The sequence below is a fragment of the Bubalus kerabau genome, chromosome 23 (assembly GCF_029407905.1).
Source record: "Bubalus kerabau isolate K-KA32 ecotype Philippines breed swamp buffalo chromosome 23, PCC_UOA_SB_1v2, whole genome shotgun sequence".
Lineage (NCBI taxonomy): Eukaryota > Metazoa > Chordata > Mammalia > Artiodactyla > Bovidae > Bubalus > Bubalus kerabau.
In genome coordinates, this window is record NC_073646.1 from 39,161,254 (window position 1) to 39,187,057 (window position 25,804).

Sequence of the window (25,804 nt, forward strand, 5' to 3'; positions counted from 1 at the left end):
CACACCCTGACACCAGCCACACTGTCACCAGGCCCATGTTCATCCTCTCCGGGTTAAAGACTCAAAGCACCAGCATTCCTGTAGGCCCTGGTGTCTGACACTGTCTGCAGAGTGCCTGCTTCATCTGGCTCATCTCACAGGCTCTAATGTCACCAGGAGGAGGAATCTCAACCCCCACCAGAATGATAACTCCCTACTGATCCCTAAGATGGCCCAGAATATATCAATGCTCTTCTGCTTGTTTGTCAATAGTCAAGAGGTTCTTAACACGCTTCTCCCATCCAAATACTAACCAGGCCTGGCCCTGCTTAGCTTCCGAGGTCAGACGAGAGCACCCGCGTTCTAACACACGCGCCCGGACTCTGCACAGCTGGTGCAAACACGGACTGCCTGGTTAGCGGGATGGGCGGCGGGCGATGCGCTCAGGCCCAAGGACGCGGAGGGGCGAGCTTGTCTCCGCCCGGCATCTCCACGCGCCTCGGTCCCTCACTCCTCGCCCAGCCGCGGAGGGGCGACGCGGCCGCGGCACCTTGCCCTGCGTGGAGGATGAAGTGAGCCCGGCAGGTCTGAAGCCACGAGGGCCAGATGGATGGCAAGCAAGTCGGAGCTTCACACGAACCGACAGAGAGGAGAGGAGAGGAGAGAGCAGCTGGCAAGGGGCAGGAAGCCGCTGGGTACGTACCTCCTAACGCAGGACAAGCAGGGACAGCCCGTCACAGAACAGAAAGGTGGGAGCCACAGGCAGAAGGAAAACAACAAGAAGGCACATTTAAACCACGCATCGAAAGTCAGCCACACCGAACCAAGAGAGGCGGCGGGCGCCCGGGGGCGGCGCTGCCACCGGAGCAGACCCCGGGCGGGCGCTCCTGGCCGCTAGGGGGCGCTGTGCGGGGACCTCGGGGAGCCACCGCCTCCGGCCGCGCGGGGAGGCGCTCCGGGCGCCGCGGGGGCTGCGGCGCGGGCGCAGGCAGAGGGGCCACGGCGGGGTCCCGCCCCCGGCGCCGCCGCTCACCCAGCTTCAGGAGCCAGCCCTCCCGGTCGGGGTTGAAGAACGTGTGCGTCAGGTCGTTGCCGTCGTCCTCGGGGATCTTGAACGGCTCATTCTTGATGCTCTCGTACAGGTTCTGCGCAGGGAGGGCGGCCGGGGCTCAGGCGAGCGCCACAAGCCGCCCCGCGAAGCCCCCCAGGGCGTGCCCAGGGCCCCTCTAAAGGCCGTCGACTTGGGCGCAAGGGCAGGGCCTGATGCTCCTGAGCCCAGAGATGGGGACGGGACGAGGAGGACACGGACCGGGGAAGAGGAACACGGGGTGGGGGGAGGGGGGGCGGCTGCCTGGGGAGGGGACGGGGGACATAGGGGGACACGGGGAGGAGGGGGACACGGGGAGGAGGGCGGCACGGGGAGGAGGGGGGCATGAGGAGGAGGGGCGCACGGCGGGGCGGCTCACCCGCAGCAGCTCCTCGGGGAGGTCCCCGCCCTCGTTGATGCCGCGATTCATGGTGACGAAGCGCTCGGCCGTGGGCTTGTCGCGCACGTTGTGGTTGTGGAGGCTGGTGTTGAGCATGATGATGGCGAAGGACAGCACGTAGCACGTGTCTGGGGGGGTCAGCGCCGCGGGCCGTCAGCACGGGCCCAGCCCGGGCGCCTCCGCGCGTCACCCACCCGCCGCACGCACTCACCCGTGGACTGAAAGACACCGGGGTTGCACAAGCAGTAGCGAGCAGCGAAGGCCTCCATCATGCGGTCGATCTTCTGCGCCTCGCCCGGCAGCCTGAAGCTCCAGAGGAACTGCCTGCAGGGGCAAGAACAGGGGGGTGGGTGGGCATCTCCGAGATCAGAGGCCCTGTCCGGGGGGGCCAAAGCGCGCTGATCCCTGGACACCAAGGTGCGCCTGCTGTCTGCGCTTCCTGCCCACCTGCGGGAGCCCCCGTGGCTGATGAAGAGAACAGGGTCCTCGTGGGCGCACCCCAGGCTCTCCAGGCCTGCCCCTCCCCGAGACACCGTCTTCAAAACGCTTAATTTAAAACTGGACCCACAAGCGCGGCCTTCAGCCAAGGCCAGGGGCTGAGCCCACAGCAAGGCAGCGGCCACCTCAGTCCACAGCTGGGGGAGCAGTCACCAGGAAAAGTGGGGGGGGGGGGGGCTGCGGCAGAGGAAGGGCTGAGACCAGCACCTGCCAACGAGGCTGGGAACACGGGCCAGGGCGGCCTCCCGGGGCACAAAACCCACACCCTCCTCGGCACACGCTAGGCCTCCACGTGGTTAGTGGGCAAAGCCAAATGTGGCGTAAAGTGGGCCCAGGCCTGGCGGCACTGAGACTGCACCCAGAAGTGGGAGGGGGGGGGGCACCCACAACTGCCAAAGACCAGGCAAAGAGAAAGAAGGCCAAGCGACAGGGAGCCTAGCCAGAACCTGGGCCACAAGGAGGCAGGAGAGGCCCGTCCCCCCGTTTCTCTGTCTGGTGGCTGGAGTTACCCAAGAGGGTCAACCACCCAGCCACTCGCCCACCCAGCCTCCCTTCACACGCAGGGGATGAATGCTTACCTTAAGGCTTGTACGAGGTTGAGATCAGCAAACTCGTGGAGTTCCACAAAAGCCTGAAGAACTTTAATGTTAAATTCATCCCTAGGAAAGAAAATGGACTTTTACAGCCTCACTGCATGTCATTTCAGTCCTTTTATTAGACATTTCCTAAAGCAAGTGAAAGTTATGACCAACCTAGACAGCATATTAAAAAGCAGAGACATTATCCGTCTAGTCAAGGCTATGGTTTTTCCAGTGGTCATATACAGATGTGAGAGTTGGACTATTTAGAAAGCTGAGCGCCAAAGAACTGATGCTTTTCAACTGTGGTGTTGGAGAAGACTCTTGACTGCAAGGAGATCCAACCAGTCTATCCTAAAGGAGATCAGTCCTGGGTGTTCATTGGAGGGACTGATGTTGAAGCTGAAACTCCCAATACTTTGGCCACCTTATGCAGAGAGCTGACTCATTTGAAAAGACCCTGATGCTGTTAAACATTGAAGGCAGGAGAAGGGGACAACAGAGGATGAGATGGTTGCGTGGCATCACCGACTCGATGGACATGAGTTTGGGTGAACTCCAGGAGTTGGTGATGGACAGGGAGGCCTGGCGTGCTGCGGTGCATGGGGTCGCAAAGAGTCAGACACGACTCAGCGACTGAACTGAACTGAAAGCAAGTGTTCAAGAGATTTAATGTCATATGACTAAAAGACAAGTTCTTTTTCATGGTGCGTTTGTTTTCAAGCTTAGCTCAAAGGAGACGACCCAGTAGGATGTGGAGTTTACTTCACAATCAGTATGAGTCAGGGTAAGACCCCAAATACGAGCCCGACTGCCAAGGTTGAGAGTCCCCTGTGCTGAGCACTAAGGCACCCATCCAGGTGTGTGGTGGCGAGTCTCAACCTCAGGGCCACCACGAAGCAGGCTCTAGTCCCGTTCCCACCTCCCAGGTGGGATTCTGAGGCTCAGAGCCGGGAAACGGCTCCTCCAGGGTCATGAGCCAGAAAGCAAGGTCCTGGGCTCAGAGAGGAAGATTGTTTGGAAGTGATGCCTGCCATTAACAACTAGCTTTTAAAAACTAAACCAAGTAGAGTTTAGTAGAATACCAGTAGAATCACTGGGTCACACGGTAAGTTCACTATTTGGAAGAACTGCCGATGACTTTCCAAAATGGCGGCACCATTGTTTTTTTTTTATAGCCATGTATGAGGGTTCCAATTTCTCCACATCCTCACCAACATTTATGATCTTCTTTAATGACAGCCATTCCTAGTGGATATGAATGGCTACCTCACTAGCTTTGATTTGCATTTCCCTGATGACTCATGATGTTGAGCACCTCGCCATATGCTTACTGGCCACTCTGCCTATGGCCTTGTCATACGCCTGTTTATTCTGGCTGCACAGGCGCTTTGCTGCGGTGTGCAGGAACAAGCTTAGTTGCCCCACGGCATGCGGGATCTTCGTTCCCCAAGGAGGGACTGAACCTGCGTCCCCTGCACTGGACCACCAGGGAAGTCCCCTATCATACGCCTATGTATGTAGATCCTCTGGATGAATGTCTACTCAGACCCTTTGCCCATCGACGACTGTCTTTTTATGACCGAGTTGTAAGAATTCTTTTTATATACCGGATACAAGTCCTGATCAGATTTCTGACCTGCAAATATTTCTTCCTATTCTGTGGGTTGTCTTCTCCCTTTCTTGATGATGTCCTACGAAGCAACTTATGTTTTGGAATTTAATGATTTTGTTTTTCTCTTTTGCTGTCATATCTAAGAAACCCTGGCCTAATCCAAGGTCACAGATTTATTACTAGGTTTTCTTCTTAGTGTTTTATAGTTTCAGTGCTCGTATCTAGGTCTTTGGTGAGAGATCCAGTGCCGTCTTGCTGCGTGTGGATATCCAGTGGTCTCAGCACCATGTTCTGAAAGGACTATCTCCCCACCCGAACAGACTTGGCATCTCGTTTGATGGTCTATGTGACGGTCTATTTCTGGATTCTCAACTCTGTTCCACGACCTGTATGTCTGTTCTTGCAGCAGCACACCAGACTGTCTTCGTTAGCGGAGCTTTAGTCTGTTTTATAATTGGGAAGTGTAAGTTTTCCAACTTTGTTCTTCTTTTCCAAGACGGCTGTGGCTATTCTGGGTTCCTTGAATTTCTGTATGAATTATGGGATGAGCTTGTCAACTTCTACAAAGAAGTTTGCTTGGATTTTCTAGGGAGTATGTTAGATTTGTTTATCAAGGTGTAGGCAGTTGCCATTTTTGCAACCTAAGTCTTCCTCATACCCCCAACTAACAGGGGCAAGACGACCGCCGAGAGAGCCGAGGCTTCTGTGCAAAATGTCCCAAGAAGGTCATGCTGGTTTCTGGGGCAAGCAGCGGCCTCCTGGGTTCTGCCCCTGTCCCCGGGGTGAGCAGAGGGCCCCAGAGGAGCGCAGACCCCACCTGGCCCCAGGACTGCCCCTGCCCCTGCTCACAAGGACACAGGGGAGGATGTGGTTCCGTGGGGCTTGCTCGGTCCTGGGGAGCACAGGCAACCCCAGAGCCCACGTGACAGACCCCGATGCGAGGGTCGGCCTGGGCAGGCGGGTGGCCCTCTCCCCTTGAACTCACCTTTCACCCAGGTAGTCCCCAATGACGGTCTTATTCAGGCCTTCCCCTTTATACAGGAACTGGGCCACATCCTCCGGGGAGCTCTGCAGCAGGTCATTCTCGATTAGAAACTGGATTCCCTGGAGAGGAGCGTGAAGGAAGGAGCACTGAGGAAGGTCCAGAGACCACGTGTCACCACCTCGCTGGTTTGGACACAGCCGAACTGACACGAGAGCACAGTGGGGTGCTCCCATCTCCGAGCTCATCTCACCCGTCAAAGAAAAGCGCTTCCAGGCCTCCTGGCAAGCAAGCGGGTTAAGGACAGACAGGCTGCAGAATAAGCCCTCCTAAGTGTCACCAGACATTATAAAGGCAGAAGGAGCTACGACACAGAACTTCCCCAGCTCAGGAAAAGGGTCTGTGCTGTGTGTGAGAGGAGCTCGTCGTATGTGGCTGGCCAACCCAACACCGGTCACAAGCACCCTCTTCCCCATGCTCCCCTGCAACTTGAAATGACTTTGTGAACAGATCAGGTCAAAGAAACAGATTAAGTCTGTGAGGAGGACCCTGGAGAGCTGCTCGTTTTTGATAAAAGGGGACTCCTGAGCAGCACAGCTCCTTCCTCCTCCTTCCTGCCATGAATGCAGATGTGATGGCAGGAGCCCTGGCAGCCGCTGGCACACAGGGAAACGCCAGGAAGAACACAGAACCCTGGGTCCTGGGAGCCACTCGACACCGTGAGGCCACCTCTGAGGTGTAAGCTATCTTCATGGATGTACTGCCGCCTGTGGCTGAGCACATTAATTGGTCACCGTGCCACTGAGCTCGGGCAGTCAAATCCACAGCCACGGAGGGACCTACGGGAACCAGCCAGCAGTCTCTACGAGTGCCTGCTGGACCCAAACTAGCAGTGCTCTGGCTCGCAGGAAGCCCTAATGAGAGCAAAAGTCTACCTCCGACACAGCTTCTGAGCTGGTTTCAACACACACATTAGGAAGCTTTTAAAGGAGGAGGGAATTCTGCTGTCTGTTTGCCCAGAGATTGTTTTACAAATGCAGAGATGGCCTTCTAGCTAAAAGCCTAAAGGCCCAAGGCCAGGGCTCCCTCGCACGATCCATCTGAAAAGTCTATTAATTTTTTAAACACATGAACAGCCCCAACAGCCTCATGTGGAATTTTTAAAAACTGGCAACAACCTAGCAGTCAGTAAGAGAACCATCAAGTATATTCTAGCACATTCACACGATGAAAGGCCATAGGACCAGATGGAACAAACACAGGCACGGATAAAATCTACAGACGTGACATGGAGTAAGAAGACTCGGCGTACTCTAATTCCACCTATGTAAGCTTTTAAAAAGGCAACACTCAGGGGCCCTGCATCTTGGTCTGGGTTGCAGTTACACGCGTATTTGCATTTGTTAAAATTCTTCAAGCTGTACGTTTAAAATCTGTGCACCATGTTATTCTTCAAAAGAAAAAAAAAGTTTACTGAAGAAACCAAGTCTGACAATCCTAAATTAACTGCCCTATATTTCTGGTGGGAGCTTAAGTGGGTACAGCCACCTGGGTACCATCTTCAGAGTGTGAACACACGCTGGGACAGAGCGTTCTGATGAGAGGTGAGCACAGTCCTCACCCAGATTCCTGGAAAACAACGCCGGGGACAAGGGCGGTGCCCGGGTGAGGGACGGAGTGAGGCGGGGGAGGCGGGCTGGGCAGAGGCTGCCTGACCTCAAATCCATGCCCAGGGGTCAGCGGCAGGGCCGCCCCCCGCGGCCTCACTGGAGTCCTCATCGTCAGGACTCGACGGGCTGTGGGCGAGACAGTAGACTCTGTGCCCCCAACACTGCAGGGAGCGGGCCTCTGAGGAGCCTGAGGTCCAGGACACAGACCGGCAGAAGCTCCCCGGGGAGGCAGGTGCCTGTCCGCCCACCCATGCCAGCCCCCCGCAGTGGCTGCCTCCCCTGCTGAGGGTGCTCGTGGCCGTGGGCCCATGGTGGGGCCGCAGCTGCCAGACCTTACAGTGAGCTCTGGTTTCTTTGCTCTCTCTTTTTCAGCTGTGCTGCCGGGCATGATCTTAGTTCCCCGAGCAGGGATTGAACTCTCGCCCGCCGCAGTGGACGTGTGGAGTCTTAACCACTGGACCACTTGGAAAAAGGCCTTTTTAATCTGGCATCTCACCCATGGGTTCACTTCTGGCTTAGACACGTACTATCCCAATGACTCTGTTTCTGAAGACCACAGAAGGTCTTAGTGGTGAACGTAAATCACTTTTCCAGAGACTGTGGAAAACATTATTTCATCCTTGATTCAGCAAGGCTGAGGACAAGCTGGCTGTGATTTTCATTTCTTCTTAGAGAGGCTGGTCTCTCCTTCCTGGAAATTTCCTGAGCTTCTCTTTATCCATAAGTTTCCTGATATTTCACTCGATACACTGACGCATGCAGGCCTTTTAAAACCATATATCCCGCTTGGCATTTGGTGAGCCCTTTGAGTCTGAGGAGCTGATCTTATTCCAGTTCTGAAATGTTCCAGTAGTTCTCTGGAACCAGGAGGGTGTGGTAGGGACTAAGTGCTTCCTCTGCACAGCTCCTGACAGAGTCACTTCTCAGCAAACCTTACTCCTCGTCATTCCAGGTGTGATGCAGGGTTCATCGGATTCCTAGGCCCTGACAAGCGAGCATCTCAGGCCGAGCGCGGACACCACCCTATCTGTTCTGAGAGAAAACCGGACTCTCTCCATGAACTGGACGGCCTCCCCCATGCTGCACCTAAAACTTAAGGCCTGGTCTTGAAAACTTCCACCTGTTAGATCATCTCCCTCTAGTGCTTGTTACATCTACTCTGTAAACTCAACTTCCAAAGGGAAAAAAAAACAAAAACCTCGTTACAAATCCCAAATATCAAATCATCATCAAGTTCACAAAACTATTGCCCTGACGATCTGGAGATGACTCACACCTTGTAAGCAGAGAATCAGGAAGCAACAGAAAAACTCTCACAGGGGCCTGAACACCCAGCTAAATGAGACTCTCCTGTGCCTACAGATGTGCTGTATCTGAAGAAAACTCCCTTTGGAGACCCTTGAACAGGGACTCACGGTGTGGATATCTGTAAATAACACGTGCAACCGTGCTCGTGGCTGGCCGCTTACCTTTTTGGGATCCATGTTGAACTTCTTCCTTCCCATGGCGATCTGCTTGTTCCTCTGAGTCGTTTTGCTGTGCATGCGGAACAATGAAGAAGCTGTTACTGGACATCTGCACAGAGCACAGAGAGTTTGTGTCCCCTCCTGACAAGACAGCTTGGGACGAAACAGGCACAGCCCCTCAGCGTCCCTGTCCGAGGGTCCCCCAGCCTCCCGGGCGGGCTCAGCTCAGGGCGGCCACAAGGCTCTTTTCCTTCACAGTGATGAACTGCTGAGCGGAAGCAGAGCTCCCGGTTAGAGAGAGGGCACGTCGGGGCAGGGTGCTTCTGAGGCGTGTGTGCCCGCGTCCTCAGCGGCAAGGCCGGACAGTGAGGGATGGCCGAGAAGGGCCCACCCTGCACAGGCTCCCCCGGCCTGGCCCCCGCTGCTGCCATCACCACACGGCCTGAAGGGGCAGCTACGGCCACTCACCTCTCCTCCACCGACGTGAGGTTGTCGATCTCCGTCATCACTTCCGCAATTTCATACTTCAGCCTCTGTAGAGACAGAGAGCGCAGGCTGTGGGGCTGACACAGGGGCCTCTGCCTCCCGGAGACATTTCAGGCCCCCAGGTTCAACCTGCCCTCGGGTGCGTCGGAATAACACAAGTGTGGAGAAACCAGGACATCTTCTTGACACAGAGAGCTCCCAGTCAGAGCCACCCCGACTCGGGAGCAAACAAAATGACTGCTTGTCCACCTCCCAGCAGAACGAGAGCAGAGGGGCCCAGTAGGCAGAGCCTAGAGTGCATGTGTGTAAAATCACAGGGGTGAAAAGACACAAACAGCAAAAGGAAGCAACAGGTCCCGCCACACGCCACCACACGCCCACCTGCCAGCGCTGGCATCCAGGTCCTCAGGATGGCCTGGACCAGACACACACAGGTCAGTACCAGGCCCCCAGCCACCGTCTCTGGATGATTTCTGTCACCCTGGGTGCGACACGGCACCATGGACAGAGCCCAGGAGGCGTCAAGGCTCTCGCCTGTGGCCTCAGGCAAGCCCAGGCCTCACGGAGGGATGGGTCCGCCCCACTGAGCCGGCTCTGAGCTCCTGGGCCTTGGTGGCCTCAGCTCAGAAGTGAGGTCGTGAGAACCACACGAGGCTCCGGGGGCACTGCGATCACTAATGTACACTGGAATGTTAGCCTTAAAATATACTTTCAACCAAAGCACACATTCTGGGTTACCTGATTTTTCCAAGAATGACAGGTAACCACAGAAGAAAAAGTTTCACAAACTCTCAACTACAAGGAAGTTTTTAATCAAGATCCTATGATTCTTAGGTGCCAAGAAACTCCAGACTCAAACCGTGAGCACCTAGAAAGGAGCTGCTGTCTGGACATGGCTCGGTCCCACGGCCAGTGGCTGGGGAGGCAGAGCAGACTTGGGCTCACCAGTGGTTAGGAAGCTGCTCAGAGAACAGCTGCATGTCCGATCGATTTCTACAAATATTACGAACGCACCAACTCGGAGACTGTGGCTGGCTCCCCTGCACCTCCCGTGGGAGCCCTCTACCCCGCCCTCTGATCACACAAGGGCGGAAGGTGCAACGCCCGTCTGTCTGCGTTTATCCGTCATTCTACACCCACCAGCTGGTAGGTGCTGGGCGCATGGCCAGAACTCAATATAGGTTTAGCCCTTTATTCAAAAGATCCCTGAGTGCCAATAACATGCTAGGCAGTGTCCTAAGTGCTGGGGACACTGGTCAACGAGGCAGGGGCTCGTCCTACAATTTCCAAGGGCAGTACGTGTGACGCCCTCTGTGACGCTGGAGTCAGAAGTCACTCGCTCCAGACTCCAGTCGGGCCCTCTCCTCCACCCCAGAGTCTGTCTGCCCGGCAAGCACCAGTTCTGTTCCAGTAGCCTGGGTAACTCCCACTCCCTGCCTCCCCGTGTGGTTCGAATATGTACACACTAAATATCCATTTTTTCACATTTTCATGAAGCTACTTGATTTACAATTTTACCTAAGAGCAAAAACGAAAAGACATTTTTTTTTTACCTCGATGTCATCAATAAGTTCCTTTTTTCTTCGACGGATGTCCAGAAGTTCTTCTCTTTCTTCTAGTGAAAGGTCTTCAGGCACTGAAATTAAAAAAAAAAAAATCAAATTAAACAACTCTGGAGAACAATCTGTAGACAGCCACTGAGACTAAGGATGGGCATATGTGCAAGCCAGCAATTCTGTGCCCAGTTATTTATCCAAAGGAGCCAAGGAACCCCCGCTGCAGACCCCATGGAGGACACTCGCAGCAGCACTGTTTTGAGAGAAAAACAATTGGAGTTGCCACTAATAAGGGAATAAACTGTGGTATACTTATGGAGCAGAATCCCACACAATAACCGATGGCTGAACCCAGTCCTTCACACAGATGAAACTCACGATGAACGAAAAGAAGGTACAAGCAGCAGACACTGGATGTGACACCCTCCAGAGGGGTGACATGTATGTGCAGCAGAGCATCAGTAAATGCACCACACTCCCGAAACCGCTTCCTTCTGAGTAGGCCGGTGTGTGTGCGCGCGTGTGTGTGTGTGTGTGTGTGTGTGTGTGTGTGTAGCTCAGTCACGTCCCGCTCTGCGATCTCACAGGCTGTGACCCGCCAGGCTCCTCTCCTTGGGACTCTCCATCAAGAAGACCGCAGTGCGCTGCCATTCCCTTCTCCAGAGGATCTTCCAACCCAGGGATCGAGCCCAGGTCCCCTGCGCTGCAGGCAGGTTCTTTACCATTGGAGCTACAGGGAAGAAGGATATCAGGAAGCATCAACACAGTGGGTGAAGGCTGGCTGGCGTGCGGATACTTACTTAATTTTAATTGACAGAGTTCTTCATAATATCCTGGTATTAACGATTAACCCCTGCAGTATTTTCCTTTCTTACATCTATATTCTCTTTATTTTATGCTATAATTGACTTATTTCATAAAGCTTTTCAGAGAAACAGCCTTTGATTTTAATAATCCTCTACTGTGTGTTTAACTTCTATTTTATTAATTTGTATAAAGAAACAAAAGATTAAGAATCTGAGCAAATAGCAAGAGAACACACAGAGCTTCTACAAACAAGTTAAGATAACGGGATCATGGCACAGGGGTAGACACCTGGATCAGTGAACTGGCACACGGATGCACAGAGACCGATTCAGCAGAGCCGACGCTGCAGTTCAGAGGCAGGGCGGACTCCCATGCACGACGCGCCGTGTCAGTTATCTCCATGTGAAAAAATGAGACTGAATCCTGATGATCGTCATATTTTTAATCAGTTCCAAGTAGAATAAAGGCTTAACTTCACATAATTTCTTAATTGTATCGCACACCACACACCCTCCCCCCACACCAAATAACTTTGAGAGCAGCCATTCTTATCCTAATTCTATAATTAGGGAAACAGGCCAAGAGACATCTAATGATCTCCCCTGATACAGAAAGAGTATTTGAAGAAGTAATGGCTTAAATGTTCTGTATTTGATAAAAGACGTGAATATACATGTCCCAGGTGCTCAAGCTCCAAGCAAGATAAACCCAAAGACCCACAAGGTCCCAGAGTATGTTACACGTGGGCCCAGCAGCTCAAGAGTGTCTCCATGGACACGGTCTTTCCATCCTGGTGTCCAAGTGTCAGCTTCATCCTAAAGCTGCTGCTAGTGGCTTCCAGCAGCTTCTTATTTATGCATGGGGGGTGGGGTGGGGAAGTATCCAGATCAAGAGGAAAAGTAAGAACCAGCAGAGAATGATGCTTCCAAAACCAAGACAGGAAAGATGTGCCAATCCTTGAACTTTCCAAGGAATTACTCTTACCAGCAAGCATCTTAATGTACTTAAGAAGGAAATCTGAAAGTAACAAACCAATTGGTTGACACTATCCTGTTATGAAAGAATAAATATACCTACAGAGCACAGACTGGGCTCCCAAAAGGGACCTCATAATGAAAAAAAAAACCTGTTGTTCTGCTGAGTTCACCTGTGTAGATATATAAGAACAAGAGTCTGAAAGGGTGGGGCTGTAGTTCAATCATCAACAGACTTTCTGGTTTTAAAAAACCCACCTCCAGCTTCTCCCCTCCAACCCTGATGATAAGTAGGCTTGGCTGATAACAGAATGAAGGTACATCCTAAGAGAATCTAAACACAGGGGTGATTCAACTCAAGGTCCTGAAGCTTCTAACCATGATCATCAATGGATTTCCTTGACCTTCTCTCAGTAATGCCCATCTTGTCCTATACGATTAAGGCCCTAAAGAGTTAAAGCAAGAACCATTTATAGTTACTCTGGCCAGAATTTGCACCTCTAAAAGAAAGATTCTGTAAGGTGGGATAGTGACACTGTGACTATGTTAAAAACTGTCCTTATTCACACTGCAGAACTGACGAGCTGTGATGTTATTACATCCATACTTAGAAATAATTCAGCCAAAAATTAATTAAGCAAAATGGTAACAACTGTTAAATCTATTGGATTGATATATGGGTATGCATTATCTATGTTATACTCTAAGGGTTTAGAATTTTTCATAAGTTAAAAAAAAGGTTTCAAGTACAAATGGCATCTTTTCAGGGTGTTTGGCTAAAGTATTAATGAGAAATAATGGGATGTTCCCTGGCACACTTGAAAGAATTAGTAAATAGAAAGAATAGAAGCAGATAATGAAATACTCAGGGCCAGTCTCTTCAAGCTGTCACTGAAATATCTCGATATCCGATTATTTCTGCTGCTGCTGCTGCTAAGTCGCTGCAGTTGTGTCCGACTCTGTGCGACCCCAGAGACGGCAGCCAAAACCTGCGGTGAATACCAACGTTCTGCTGGTAGGCAGAGAGAGTCTATCAGAATCTCTTGGTGTTCAAAGGAACTTTGCGGTCACAGACTCTGCTCACGCACAGGTTACCACTTGCAAGTGCCATGGGAAAAAAATGGGGAGATAAGCCATGTTCAAAGAAAGTGTTCTTAATTATCACCACCTCTCCCACAACTCAGCAGCCTTCTCCCAGTAAAGGCAAAAATTGGGCTTGGCTTGCTTATCATCCACATTTTGTCACTTTGGATTTGTTAGGTAAGATGAAAGTCTACAGCTGATTTTTCTAAGAAGCTAGTTTTTTTTTTTTTTTTTCACTGAAAAAGTTATACATGGATATGGTTACACAGAGGCACATGCTCTCTGAACATATACAAAAGGGCATGCAATGAGACATTTCCTTCCAATCTCAATAAAAGCTCTTTTTTAAAAAAGCAAGTTAACTGAAACCTGCTGGTAAGAATTCTTTGCAATTCACTGCAGCTGAACACTCCAATCATGATCACAGTCTTCCTGATTTTCCAGCAATAAGGGTCTTGCTCAAGTCTCAACACAAAGACGGGGGAGGCGGAGACACGGGGTTATTCTTCATGTCCTTTCAGGCCAGTTCCGTTAGCCACGACCAGCAGGTGTGGTTTCTACAAATACCAACGTTTTCACGGGGGAAAAGCAGTGTGGGAAGGTGGTGAGAAATCCCCTGTTTTAGTACAGAGGTGCTGCCAGTGAGGTTTCAGATTAAGAATCAGGAGCAATTTGTGTAATTCAGGCCAGGCACCCGCCTTTCTTGACAAGTCACTCAGTTCAGTCCAGTTCAGTCGCTCAGTCGTCGTGTCTGACTCTTTGCGACCCCATGAATCGCAGCACGCCAGGCCTCCCTGTCCATCACCAACTCCCGGAGTTCACTCAGACTCACGTCCATCGAGTCAGTGATGCCATCCAGCCATCTCATCCTCTGTCGTCCCCTTCTCCTCCTGCCCCCAATCCCTCCCAGCATCAGGGTCTTTTCCAATGAGTCAACTCTTCGCATGAGGTGGCCAAAGTACTGGAGTTTCAGCTTTAGCATCAGTCCTTCCAAAGAAATCCCAGGGCTGATCTCCTTCAGAATGGACTGGTTGGATCTCCTTGCAGTCCAAGGGACTCTCAAGAGTCTTCTCCAACACCACAGTTCAAAGGCATCAATTCTTCGGCGTTCAGCTTTCTTCACAGTCCAACTCTCACATCCATACATGACCACTGGAAAAACCATAGCCTTGACTAGACGGACCTTTGTTGGCAAAGTAATGTCTCTGCTTTTCAATATGCTATCTAGGTTGGTCACAACTTTTCTTCCAAGGAGTAAGACAAGTCACTGCTGCTGCTGCTGCTAAGTCACTTCGGTCATGTCCGACTCTGTGTGACCCCACAGACGGCAGCCCACCAGGCTCCCCTGTCCCTGGGATTCTTCAGGCAAGAACAGTGGAGTGGGTTGTCATTTCCTTCTCCACAGATAAGTCACTACCTTCCCACAAATGGAGGCTCGCAGGTGAGAGGCCGGTGTTTGGGGTTCGGGATGTGTGATTTAATTAAAGGACTGAAGTGAGAACTTCTGCTTTCAGCCCAGATGGAGTAACAGGGATAGACTTACCCTCCTGTTGGAAACAACAGCAACAACGGACACAGCTCTGCACCCTGCCAAGTAGCTTTCAACACCAAGGCGAAACAGAGCAGTCTTCAGACATTAAAACCTTAAGGAATTTATCACGAGGTGACCTGAGGATGTGGTGGTGGTTTAGTTGCTCAATCGTGTCCAGCTCTTCGCGACTTCATGGACTGTAGCCCGCCTGGCTCCTCTCCCCAGGGGGTTTCCCAGGCAAGCATACTGGAGTGGGTTGCCACTTCCTCCTCCAGAGCATCTTCCTGACAGGGACTGGACCTGCATCTCTTGCACTGCAGGTGGATTCTTTACTGCTGAGCCACTAAGAAATGTGTAAAAGTCCTTTCGATGGGATGGGGGTGGGTGGGGCTGCACAGATACCAGAAGAAAATCTGCATCTACATGGAAGAATGGAAAATACTGTAAATGCCAACTATGAGAGTAAACCTTTTCCCCACATGATATGAATCTCTTAAAAACATTTACAGCTACTGTTTAAGGCAAAAATAACAAAAAAGTGTGTCGGGCTGAGAACACATGAGCACAAAGGCTGGAAGGGGAGAAATCCAACTGCACTGTTAGGAGCTCCTACCCTGGATGTGAAGTGGCGTGATATTATTTGATAGTAGAGTCTGATAAACTAAAAGTATCTAATATCCAAGAAGAACTACCGATTAAAAACTAAAATAAACCACAAACCTAAAGCATGCAAAAATAGCTTATTAATAAGCGTGGCTCAGTCGGTAAAGAATCTGCCTGCAATGCAGGAGACAACACAGGTTCAATCCCTGGGTAGGCAAGATCCCCTAGAGAAGGGAATGGCAACCACTCCAGTATTTCTTGCCTGGGAAATCCCATGGACAGAGGAGCCTGGCAGGCTACAGTCCATGGGGTCACAAACATCAGACACGACTTAGTGATTAAATCACCACTTTATGATGTTTTCACTCCAGTATTCTTGCCTAGAGAATTCCATGGACAGAGGAGCCTGGTGGGCTACAGTCCATGGGGTCACAAAGAGTCGGATATGACTTTGCCTGTGTGTACTGAACTGTAACTTCCTCCAATTTTAAAGAAAAACTAGAGAAACATGACAACAAGTGAAACAAAACTGGGCACAGCAATCATTGTTTTTACACAGTAGAACAGTTTTTAAAACAAGTTTAACCATGGAGTACTTTTTGAAAATAATATATTGATAAAATATTTTAAATGTATTAATACAGCCTTAAAATATAGCAGAGAAATGGTTTCACATATTGCCAGTAGAAATGACCAAATTTTTATTAACCTAGTATGCAGAAAATGGAGAAGGCAATGGCACCCCACTCTAGTACTCTTGCCTGGAAAATCCCATGGACAGAGGAGCCTGGTGGGCTGCAGTCCATGGGGTTGCTAGGAGTCGGACGTGACTGAGCGACTTCACTTTCACACTTTATGATGTTTAATAAGACCTCAGATCCCATCAAATATAACATCCATTTCAGTGATGTCAAGATTTGGAAAATTTTTGCAAATCAGAATCGTTGGAAAAGGGAGATTATCATATATGCTGATCAAAGCATAAGCAGATGGTATCTCCAAGTATGTTCTAATTTTCAAATTATATTAATAACCTATTTAGCTAACAGATTCCAATCCACCAAGAAGCTGCAATTTGGTTTATTGCTATAGTTATCTAATGACTGCCTTACAAATCTTACACACAGACACAACCCTGTATAAGGTTAATCAGTAGCTCTTCTAGAAGATGATAATGCTCCACAGATGTGGGCTACAGCCAGAAACCCTCACTTTTTTAGCCACTCAACAAACTGATAATAAATTTAACAAATTTGATAATAGGTGATAAAACAGAGTTAAACAAGCATGTGCAGATGCCTCACAACTGTGCACTTTTGGTACCTAGCCCTAATGGAAACTGATGTCACCTAAACCTTAATGTTACCTTGACTACTAATCAATACTAACTCTTCTGTTACGATACGGTATTTTTCGGAGTTTTGGTCAATGCTGCAGGCACTAAGAATGCTGGGAAAGTGAGGGTTTGGCCTCTGGTCCCGTTAATTCACTAGATGGGAACTCCGAGACTCTGTAGGGGAGTGTGGTTTAACCCAAGCAAATAACACCTCCCTGGAACACTATAAAAACGCGATGGACAGTTAAAGCAGGAGGGGCCCGCTGCTCTGACGGTGTGGCTGCACTGAGAGACACTGGCCGTCGGCAGCTGGACCTCCGGGTCTGGTCAGCCTAAGGACTGGTTGCCCCTCGTGTGGTGATGGAGGAGTCCACGTGGCTAGCAGGGCCAGCAGTATGTCAGCCACATCAGGGTCCCGGTCAGCGGAAGCCACCGTTTTGCTCATCCATTCATCTACTGTTGGATGTTTGGGCTGTTTCTACATTTTGGCTGTTGTCAACAATGCTGCTATGAACGTTAGAGTAAAATTTTTGAAATTTAAATCCACAAACATGGATTTGCTCCATAATCCAATGTCATACATCACCGCTCTGAGGACATCATGGTACACATTAACACGTTAGAGATGCCATGAAATCTGTAACCAGAGATGCAGCACCAGCAAAACTATTACACTAAGAGGGTTCTTTATTCTATACATGTTTTAAATGTATTTATTATTATTTTTGGTTGCGCTGGGTCTTCGTTGCTGCGTGAGGATTTCTCCAGTTGCGGTGAGCGGGCTTCTCACTGCAGTGGCCTCTCTTGTTGGGGCTTGGAGGCTCTAGAGCGCGGGCTCAGCAGTTCTGGCGCACCGGCTTACTTGGCCTGCAGCAGGTGGGATCTTCCCGGACCAGGGAGGGAACCTGTGTCTCCTGCATTGGCAGGCGGATTCTTAACCACTGGACCACCAGGGAAGTCCCTAAGAAGATTCTTAACTGACTTGATTGTGGACTCTTTTTTTTTTTTTTTAAACAAAACAGGACACCTCTATGCTGTGCAGCCTGTTGAGTATAATTAGGGACAAACAGGCCTGGTTTCTTTTTTCTTTTAGAATTGATTTCCATTGGAGGATAGTCGCTTTACAATGCTGTACTAGTTTCTGCTGTACAGCAAAGTGAATCAGCTATGCGTATACATATATCCCCTCTTTTTTAGATCCCTTCCCGTTAGGCTGCCACAGAGTTCCCTGTCTGTGCAGCAGGTTCTCATTAGTTATCTGTTTTATATACTCTAGTGTACATACGTCAATGCCAATCCTGAAATTCATCCCATCTCCACATCCCCCCGCCTTGGTAACCGTTAAGTTTGTTTTCTACATCTGTGACTCTATTTCTTCTTTGCCGATAAGTTCATCTCTACTATTTAGATACAAGAGGCTTATTTAAAACATAAGAATACATGACAGTTGAAGGCAGAAGGGTAGGGAGTGATACACCAAAGGAAAGTTGGCCCTGCGACATGAACACAGGCAAAAGAGACCAAAGATAAAGTCACTAGATACTAACATTGTTCCATTAACCCCCAAATTAACAAGTCTGAAACCTACTCATCTAACACGACAGGTTCAAAACATACACAGCAAAACCCGACAGGTGTACTTGTAAAAATGGACTCTTCCTAAAGGCAGAAGAAAGAGCTATAGATGTGACTAATTAACCAGCTGAACTAACAGGCATCCTCCGCTCCGTCAGTTTTGAGAGGCACATCTGCGCATCTCTGAACTCCAATGTGACACATACAGGTCACTGCCCTCACGTCTGGAGTGAGCCTCCCACCACCCGGGGCACGCTGATGTGCCAGTCCTTGATGGTTCTGCGAAGAACACATGTAAGAGCCATCTGATGAAGAGATAGGAGGCTGGAGACCGCTCATGGGTACTCTCTGGAAAGATCCCCCAAGTCTAAACATGATAACCTGCAGAACTAGAGAACTCCCCGAGACAGCACAGGAGGAGCCCTTTAAGAAGGGTCGGGTCAGCCGCGCCTTGAGCAGCAGAGGACGACACCGCTGCGTGTGCCCGAAAACACCTCTGCGTGGAGTGCAGCTCTGATCCTGAGTACATTTTAGAACCACCTCAACCAACTTATTTTGGTTCTATTTTACTCTATGTATGCATGATAGTAAAGGTTATTAGTAAATAACCTAATCTACTACTAATAAAATAATTATTAGTAAATAATTAGTAAAGGCTATTTAAAAAAAATCAACGCTTCAAGAAGTTCAAAGAACTCTTTCAATTAGCATAAATTTAAAAAATCCTAAGGGAGAAGAAATCATTAAGTCTAGTTTGACAGCTTTTTCCTTAATGGAACATAAAATGATGATGCATCTTACAACGACTGGAGACAGAGGTTCAATCACACCCCTGCAGCTGGGGGGCATGCAGTCTCGCCGGGGGATGTTTATGCAAAAGTGACTGTGCGCTGTCCATCAGCAAAAGTCGCACGAACTCGCACGGGACCAGAGTGGTGGAAACAATGAGTTGGCTCTGCTCCACTGAAAGGTCAAAATGACACCCCTGGACTCGCTCACGTTTAGACTTCTGAAGATGAAGCAGGCTCTCTGCGTGGGACGCACCGCCCAGGAGTCCACAGAGCAAAGAGAAGCATGGGTCCTCCTGCGTTAAAGAAAGCTTCCCGGCCTGCCAGTGAGGATGCGGAAGCAGAGGGTCTCGTCTACAGCCTCCTCTCGCTCCTTCTCCAGGGGCTGCTAGGAATCGAGGTGTGCTGCAGCAGAGAGCGTCCGGATCCAGGCTTGTGGGCCCACCCCCGGCAGACCTCAATGGTTCCAGGGGCCGCCTACCAGGGTCCCCATTAGTGACTCAACTCTGGAGACCTGGCCAGAGCCCAGTCCTCCAGCCATTCCAGGGCTGTGAGCAGCACCTGATTCCCGATGACATTTTCTCTTCTCGCTCCAGACACTCGGCCGGCTTCACCTGTCTCAGGTGGAACTCACTGCAGCAACGCTGCCTAGAGACCAGGCTCCTGGAGCACAGAGCAGTTCTGTCAGAAATCAGTAACAAAGTGACTAGAAAAACCCATTAAACGACGGGAAGTTAAGGAACACAACTGTAAATAATTCCTTGGTCAAAGAAGACACCATAAGATAGCATTTTCTCAAAATGAGAAAATTCTGAGAAGAGAATGATGATAAAAAAAACTATGTATCAATACTTGTATGCTCCAGCTAAACCAGTCCTTAGAAACTCACAACCTAAAATGCTTCTTTAAGAATTAAGCTGAAGATGAAAAGATAAGCATTCACCTTAAAGTAACAGTTTAAAACCCAAAGGAGAAAATAAAACAGAAAAGAAGTTCATTTTAAAAAGGCAGTGAAGTGCAGCCACTCTGGCAAACAGCCCAGCAGCTCCTCAAAAGGTTCGACACTGAGCCTTCGTGGGATCCAGCAAGTCCCCTCACAGGTATTCACCCAGGAGAGCTGAACACGTGTCCACAGACACCAGCGCATGGCCGTTCACAGCACCAGCACTCACAAGAGGGCAGAAGCGGAGACGGCGTAAGGTCCACCCAGTGATGAGGGGATGAACAGTGTGACACGCCCACAGAACGGAGTACTGTGCAGCCACAGAAGGAGCCAAGTCCTGATACTGACATGATATGCTCAAGGGGAAAGACGCCAGCCACAGAATACCACATACTGTATAGCTCCGTCGACAGGAAATGTCCAGAACCGGCTAAGAACAGACAAAACGAACTGGTGGTAACAGAAACCAGAGGAGGGGTTCGTCTGGGGTCGGGGGAGGTGCCGAATGAAGTCAGACAGGAGAGCCTGCTGCGGGCAGCGTGCGCTCCGCGTTTGGGTCTGGGTGGCAGCGGCGCAGCGTGTGCGCTTACACGTGGAGAACAGCCTGACTCTGCCGCGCTGAGCGCTGGGCATCGTGCTCACTGCCCTGCAGGCCTGCTTCTCGGAGAAGTGGCCCCGTATAACCCTCAGTAGAGAGAAGGAAGAAGTTCCTTGAAAAGACACTGGAAGAGCATTCGCACCTGCCGTGCCAACAGAAACGGATGCCCACCCACCCGGGACAACAGCAGGGTAGGCTGGTCTGAGGTACAAACCTGAGTCGGTGGCCTGGCTGCGATGTCTCCAAGGTTAGCCTATTTCAGAAAATCGAAAATCCATCCATTATTTTTTAAATTCTTTTTCTAAACTTCTAAAATTGGAATATAACTGCTTTACAGTGCTGCATTAGTTTCTGCTGTACAACAACCTGAGTCAGCTATTTTATATATATAAATATATATACATTTTATTATATATGTGTGTGTGTGTATATATATACACGCATACATCCCCTCCTCTGGAGCCTCCCTCCCGCCCTTCCATCCCACCCTTCCAAGGTCATCACAGTCCACTGATTATTATTTTTCGTCCTGTGAAGAAAGAAAAAGCCCTAAGACTACCAAGTTTAATTTTAAGATGCCCAACTGTAAGACGCATTCCAGTTTTAGAGAGGTTGAAATGTGCATCCTAGAATCAATGGCAGAAGAGCTATGAAGAACGCTTACTTAATAAAGGAATAGGATTTCTCAATTCTAAGTTGCTTTCAGAGCAGATAAAAACCACTGCTAACAGCTCTAGAAGGTGAACCTTTGAAAACGACGGCTGTGCCTCCAAAGGCCCCCTCCCCTCAGGCGTGAGCATCGATCCTGGGGTGGGCCCATTAAGAATCACTGCTCAACAGAGATGACAGGTCAAGTCAGCAAGAAGCTAGGAACGAGAGCAGGCCCTGCGAGCTTTTTGAATACATGGGGCTGCGCTTCACCAAACAACCCTCGACACTCATATATCAACGTCCTCTGGATGACCACTTGCCAGCCCACAATGGGCGCTTTTCCTGGTGGGTGAAGGGCCAACCACCACCATGGGACGGGAGGACTTCCACAGCGGCGTGTGTACCACTGAAGGCAGTGGCGAAGGGCAGTGACCCCCCTGGCTCCATCCAGCGAAAGTACATGTACAGCCAAGGACTCAGCCAGCTCTCTGGAAGCCTCATCAATTGGGTCTCATCTGAATCATCAGCAATCCCAGCTCATTATCTACAGCTGTTCTCACTTAACACGGTCCACAGGCCTTCTTCTCATCAGCAATCCGTGAAGGCAGTTGGCTAAAATAGGGTTCCAAGGCCCTAGTCCATGCTTATCAAATCAGAACCTCTGGGTAGGAGGCGAGGGACTCTGAATTTTAATAAGCTTCCAAAATGATTCTGTTGAACATTGCTAAAATGTAGCTATGCACGGCTACGTCCTTAACACAAATCAGGAATGGAACACATTAAATACAGACAAGGTCGTTAGGAGCCTAGGTCCTGCAGACAGACTGCCTGTCTCAAAGCTTGTCTCTGCCACTTACTAGCTGTGTGACCTTGAGCAACTTACCTAATCTCTCTGTGCCTCAGCTGCCTCACCTGTGATAGGACAGTCCCCACATTACTCATCAAAAGCTAATCAAAATTTAATGCTCTTCTTGAACGTTGCTTGAAATTACAAGATAAATATTGCATCTTGAAGCAAGAAGCATTTAAAGATCTTCAAAGACACATTTTAACCTCAATCACGAATAACTAATAATAAACAATGAGACTTTTTATTTCTACCCTGGATAACTGAAAAAGCAAACAACTTTTCACATCAAGCCTGCAACTGATTCTTTTTTTTCCCCAGGCAGAAGCTGTGATCGGTGGTGGAGGACAGAGTGGGAACAGCTTCACAAATACACATGAATAAAAATCGTGTGAAAGCAGTTTGGCAGCTCCTGACAAGGCTAACCACCACCTTACAATACAATCCAGCAATCACACTCCCAGGAATTCACCCGACTGAGCTGAAAAATCCCTGGCCGCGTGAAAACCTGCACACGAATGCTTGCAGCACCTTTATTCAAAACTGCCCCAGGGAGTTAGTTCCCCCGGAGATCCAGTGGTTAGGACTCTGCACTTTCACTGCTGAGGGGCGCAGGTTTGATCCCTGGTCAGGGAATGAGGGTCCCGCAAGCCAAGGGGCATGGCCAAAAAAAAAAAAAAAACAACTGCCCCAAACTGGAAACAACTAAGACATCCTTCAGTAGGTGAATAGGTAAACTGGGTACAACAGACAATGGAATGTTACTCAGTGTTCAGAGGAAATGAGGATCCAGCCGTGAAGGGACACAGAGGAATCGGAAAGGCACCTTACTAAGTGACAGAAATCAGTCTGAAAGGGCCTGGGATTCCAGGCACGTGACCTCTGGGACTACGGAGACAGTCAAAGCAGGAACGGTTGCCAGGGGCTCAGGGAGGGGTGGGGGTGAGCACCGGATGTTCAGGGCAGCGAATCTGGATGACGCCCTAACAGCGGAGATGCGTCATTATGCATTTGTCAAAACTCCCAGAACCAGACAGCACCAACAGCGAACCCTACTGACAACTATGGACTTCAGGTAACGATAGTTCATTGGTTCATCAACTGTAAGGTGATCACACTGAAGTATTAACAGGATGTTATGAACAGGGAAACCTGACATGGAGGAGACAGATGGGAACTCTGTACTGCCTGCTCAGTTTTTTATTTTTAATGTAAATCTAAAACTCTCCCCCAAAAATCTCTATTAATAATGTTTCTAAAAAAAGATCACGACATCCCAAGTTTCCAAATAGTATTCTTTAAACAATTTTATGGGCGTCAGTGCTGGCATTTTAATCAGCCCCGACTTCCAAAAAGTTTCTCTAAAGATCAGACGGAAGATGAAGGAGGCATCTCATCAGATTCCAAACGAGATTTTCAACCATGATGTCAGAAGAACATCACCTAAAATTTAAGATGCCATTTTATTCTTTTCACTTAAATTATTTTCAAAAACTCTGCCTTTGAAAGCTTCATTAAGTTGGGAAGATAAGAACACTTTTATAACCAGTTTGCTGAAGCCATAGGTGAGTTCTGGCTGAAAATGCATAAAATTTGCATCAAGCAAGCATGTCCCCAAAATAAATCTGCCTATGTCCATCTTCTTTCCAATCCATCTGACTGGTTCTGATGAATACTGACACCACCTCAGACTCCACCTTGAGCAGTGGCCCCCACGCTTAAGGAAAGCCGCTTTTCTCCTTCCAACTTTACGTATCTTTCAGAATGAAATGGATGAGACTAAGTGCTTTCACTGGTGGACTGCTGACTGGTAGATTCACCACACTTAAATATGCTTAAACAGAAACTTCCCTGGTAGTCCAGGGATTAAGAACCTGCCTGTCAATGCCGGGGACGTGGGTTCAATCCCTGGTCTGGGAAGATCCCACATGCCGCCGAGTAACTAAACCAGTGCTCGGCCACCAGAGGAGCCATTGCCATGAGAAGCCTGGCACCGCAATCAGAGAGTAGCCACCACTTGCCCCGACTAGAGAAAGCCCTTGCGCAGCAAGGCCGACCCAGTGCAGCTAGAAATAAATATATGTATTTTTAAAAATGAACAATCCAATTAGAAAACAGGCAAGCACATAAAGAAACATTTCGCTGAAGAGGATAAACAGCAAATAAGCAGAAGTAAAGATATTTAACATTAGTCATTAGAAAAATGCACCACACCGATTAAAACAGCTAGCATTTAAAACATGATGCAGGACTCTGGGTCTCTCTTACGTGGCTGGTGGGACTATAAATTGTTACAGCCCTCTGGAAAACAGTTCACCAATTTCTTCCAAATGACCCACGCTAAGCATACGACCCAGCAACATCACTCTTGGACATTTATCCCAAAGAAAACTTACATTCACACAAAAACCTATACACCAATGTCCACGGCAGTTTTACTTACAACATTTAAAAGTGAGAAACAATCAGTGTCCTACAATAGGTAGGGAGATAAACTTGGTGCATCTATACTATGCGATACGACTCGGCAACAAATATGAATGAACTAACTGCTGATCCACGCAAGTCGGATGGAACTCAAGAGCATTATGCTGAGTGGCGGAAAAAGGCAATCTCAAAAGGTTACCTCCTGTATGGTTCCATTTATGTGATACTTTTGACACAACAATACTACAGAGATGGAAAACAGATCAGTCACTGCCTGGGGAGGACTACAGGGGCAGCAGGAGAAAGATACAGATCTCTGTGGTTTGCATCTTGATGGCACCAGTCGTTGCATCAACCGACACGAGGGTTACAATGACACAGAGCTACACCCACATCATACCAATGCCCACATCCTGACTGTAACATTGTATTAGCTACAAGAGACATAACCGGTGAGCAGCGATGGGTGAGGAGCAAGTAAGATCTGGCTCTGCAACTTTCTGGCAATTTATAATTAGTTCAAAATTAAATGGAAACCCACTCCAATACTCTTGCCTGGAAAATCCCATGGACAGAGGAGCCTGGTAGGCTACAGTCCATGGGGTCGCAAAGAGTCAGACACGACTGAGTGACTTCACTTTCCTTTTCCTTTCTTTCAAAATTAAAAGTTTTTTGTTTTTTTTTTAATTACATCACCTGGGGGGGGAACAGGTGTTTCTATACCTGTGTGACAGGACAGAAGGAACTCGTTATCCCCTTGATCTCCGGTTACCCGGTCCCGTGAGCCACCTCAGGGAAAACTGGCAGGGGGTCCGCGAAGAGCTCTAGAGCAGAAAACTGCAGGCCCCCATCAACGCTCATCCCAGTCTCTGAACGGGGTGGGATCGGAGTGCTAAGGAAACAGCAGGCAGACTTTCAAGAGCAGAACTGTCAAGGTCACCGAGGAAGCAACAGGGCTCTCTTCCTTTAAAGATACTCCATCAGATGAGAACAAGCCGGTAAAAGAGAAGCCCCGACTCTACTAAGGGAGGCGAGAGCCTGGCTTTCCTCCCCTGCAGCGCAGTCGGTGAGGATGGAGGAGCGTTACCATCTTAACATCCAGGGAAGCAGCAGTCCAGACAGAAGTCACTACGAGGGCTCTTCACCTGAACTGACTTTAAGTCCTTGTAACAAAGAAATGTTGCAGATTTGGGGTGATGGTTAACTTTTATCTGACAACACAGCTAATACGACAAAAGAATATTTTATAAAGTAGTTCCATACAACACTTCGGTTAGCCAGGTTCAAAACAGTCAATGAATCTAGTAATTAACAGGAACTGAAC

General features: G+C 49.3%; 1 protein-coding gene across 2 annotated transcripts in view; it reads right to left on the reverse strand.

Moving 5' to 3' along the window:
* CYTH3 (cytohesin 3) overlaps positions 1–25,804 on the reverse strand; it is a 66,117-nt gene that overhangs the window by 5,203 nt on the left and 35,110 nt on the right. For both annotated transcript variants that reach the window (XM_055561208.1, XM_055561207.1), the window contains 8 exons: positions 10,315–10,397; positions 8,744–8,808; positions 8,279–8,345; positions 5,143–5,261; positions 2,543–2,623; positions 1,678–1,790; positions 1,446–1,594; positions 1,013–1,124 (listed from right to left, as the gene is read on the reverse strand). In XM_055561208.1, coding sequence (XP_055417183.1) covers positions 1,013–1,124; positions 1,446–1,594; positions 1,678–1,790; positions 2,543–2,623; positions 5,143–5,261; positions 8,279–8,345; positions 8,744–8,808; positions 10,315–10,397 — 789 coding nt within the window. The remainder of the gene's footprint in view (positions 1–1,012; positions 1,125–1,445; positions 1,595–1,677; positions 1,791–2,542; positions 2,624–5,142; positions 5,262–8,278; positions 8,346–8,743; positions 8,809–10,314; positions 10,398–25,804) is intronic.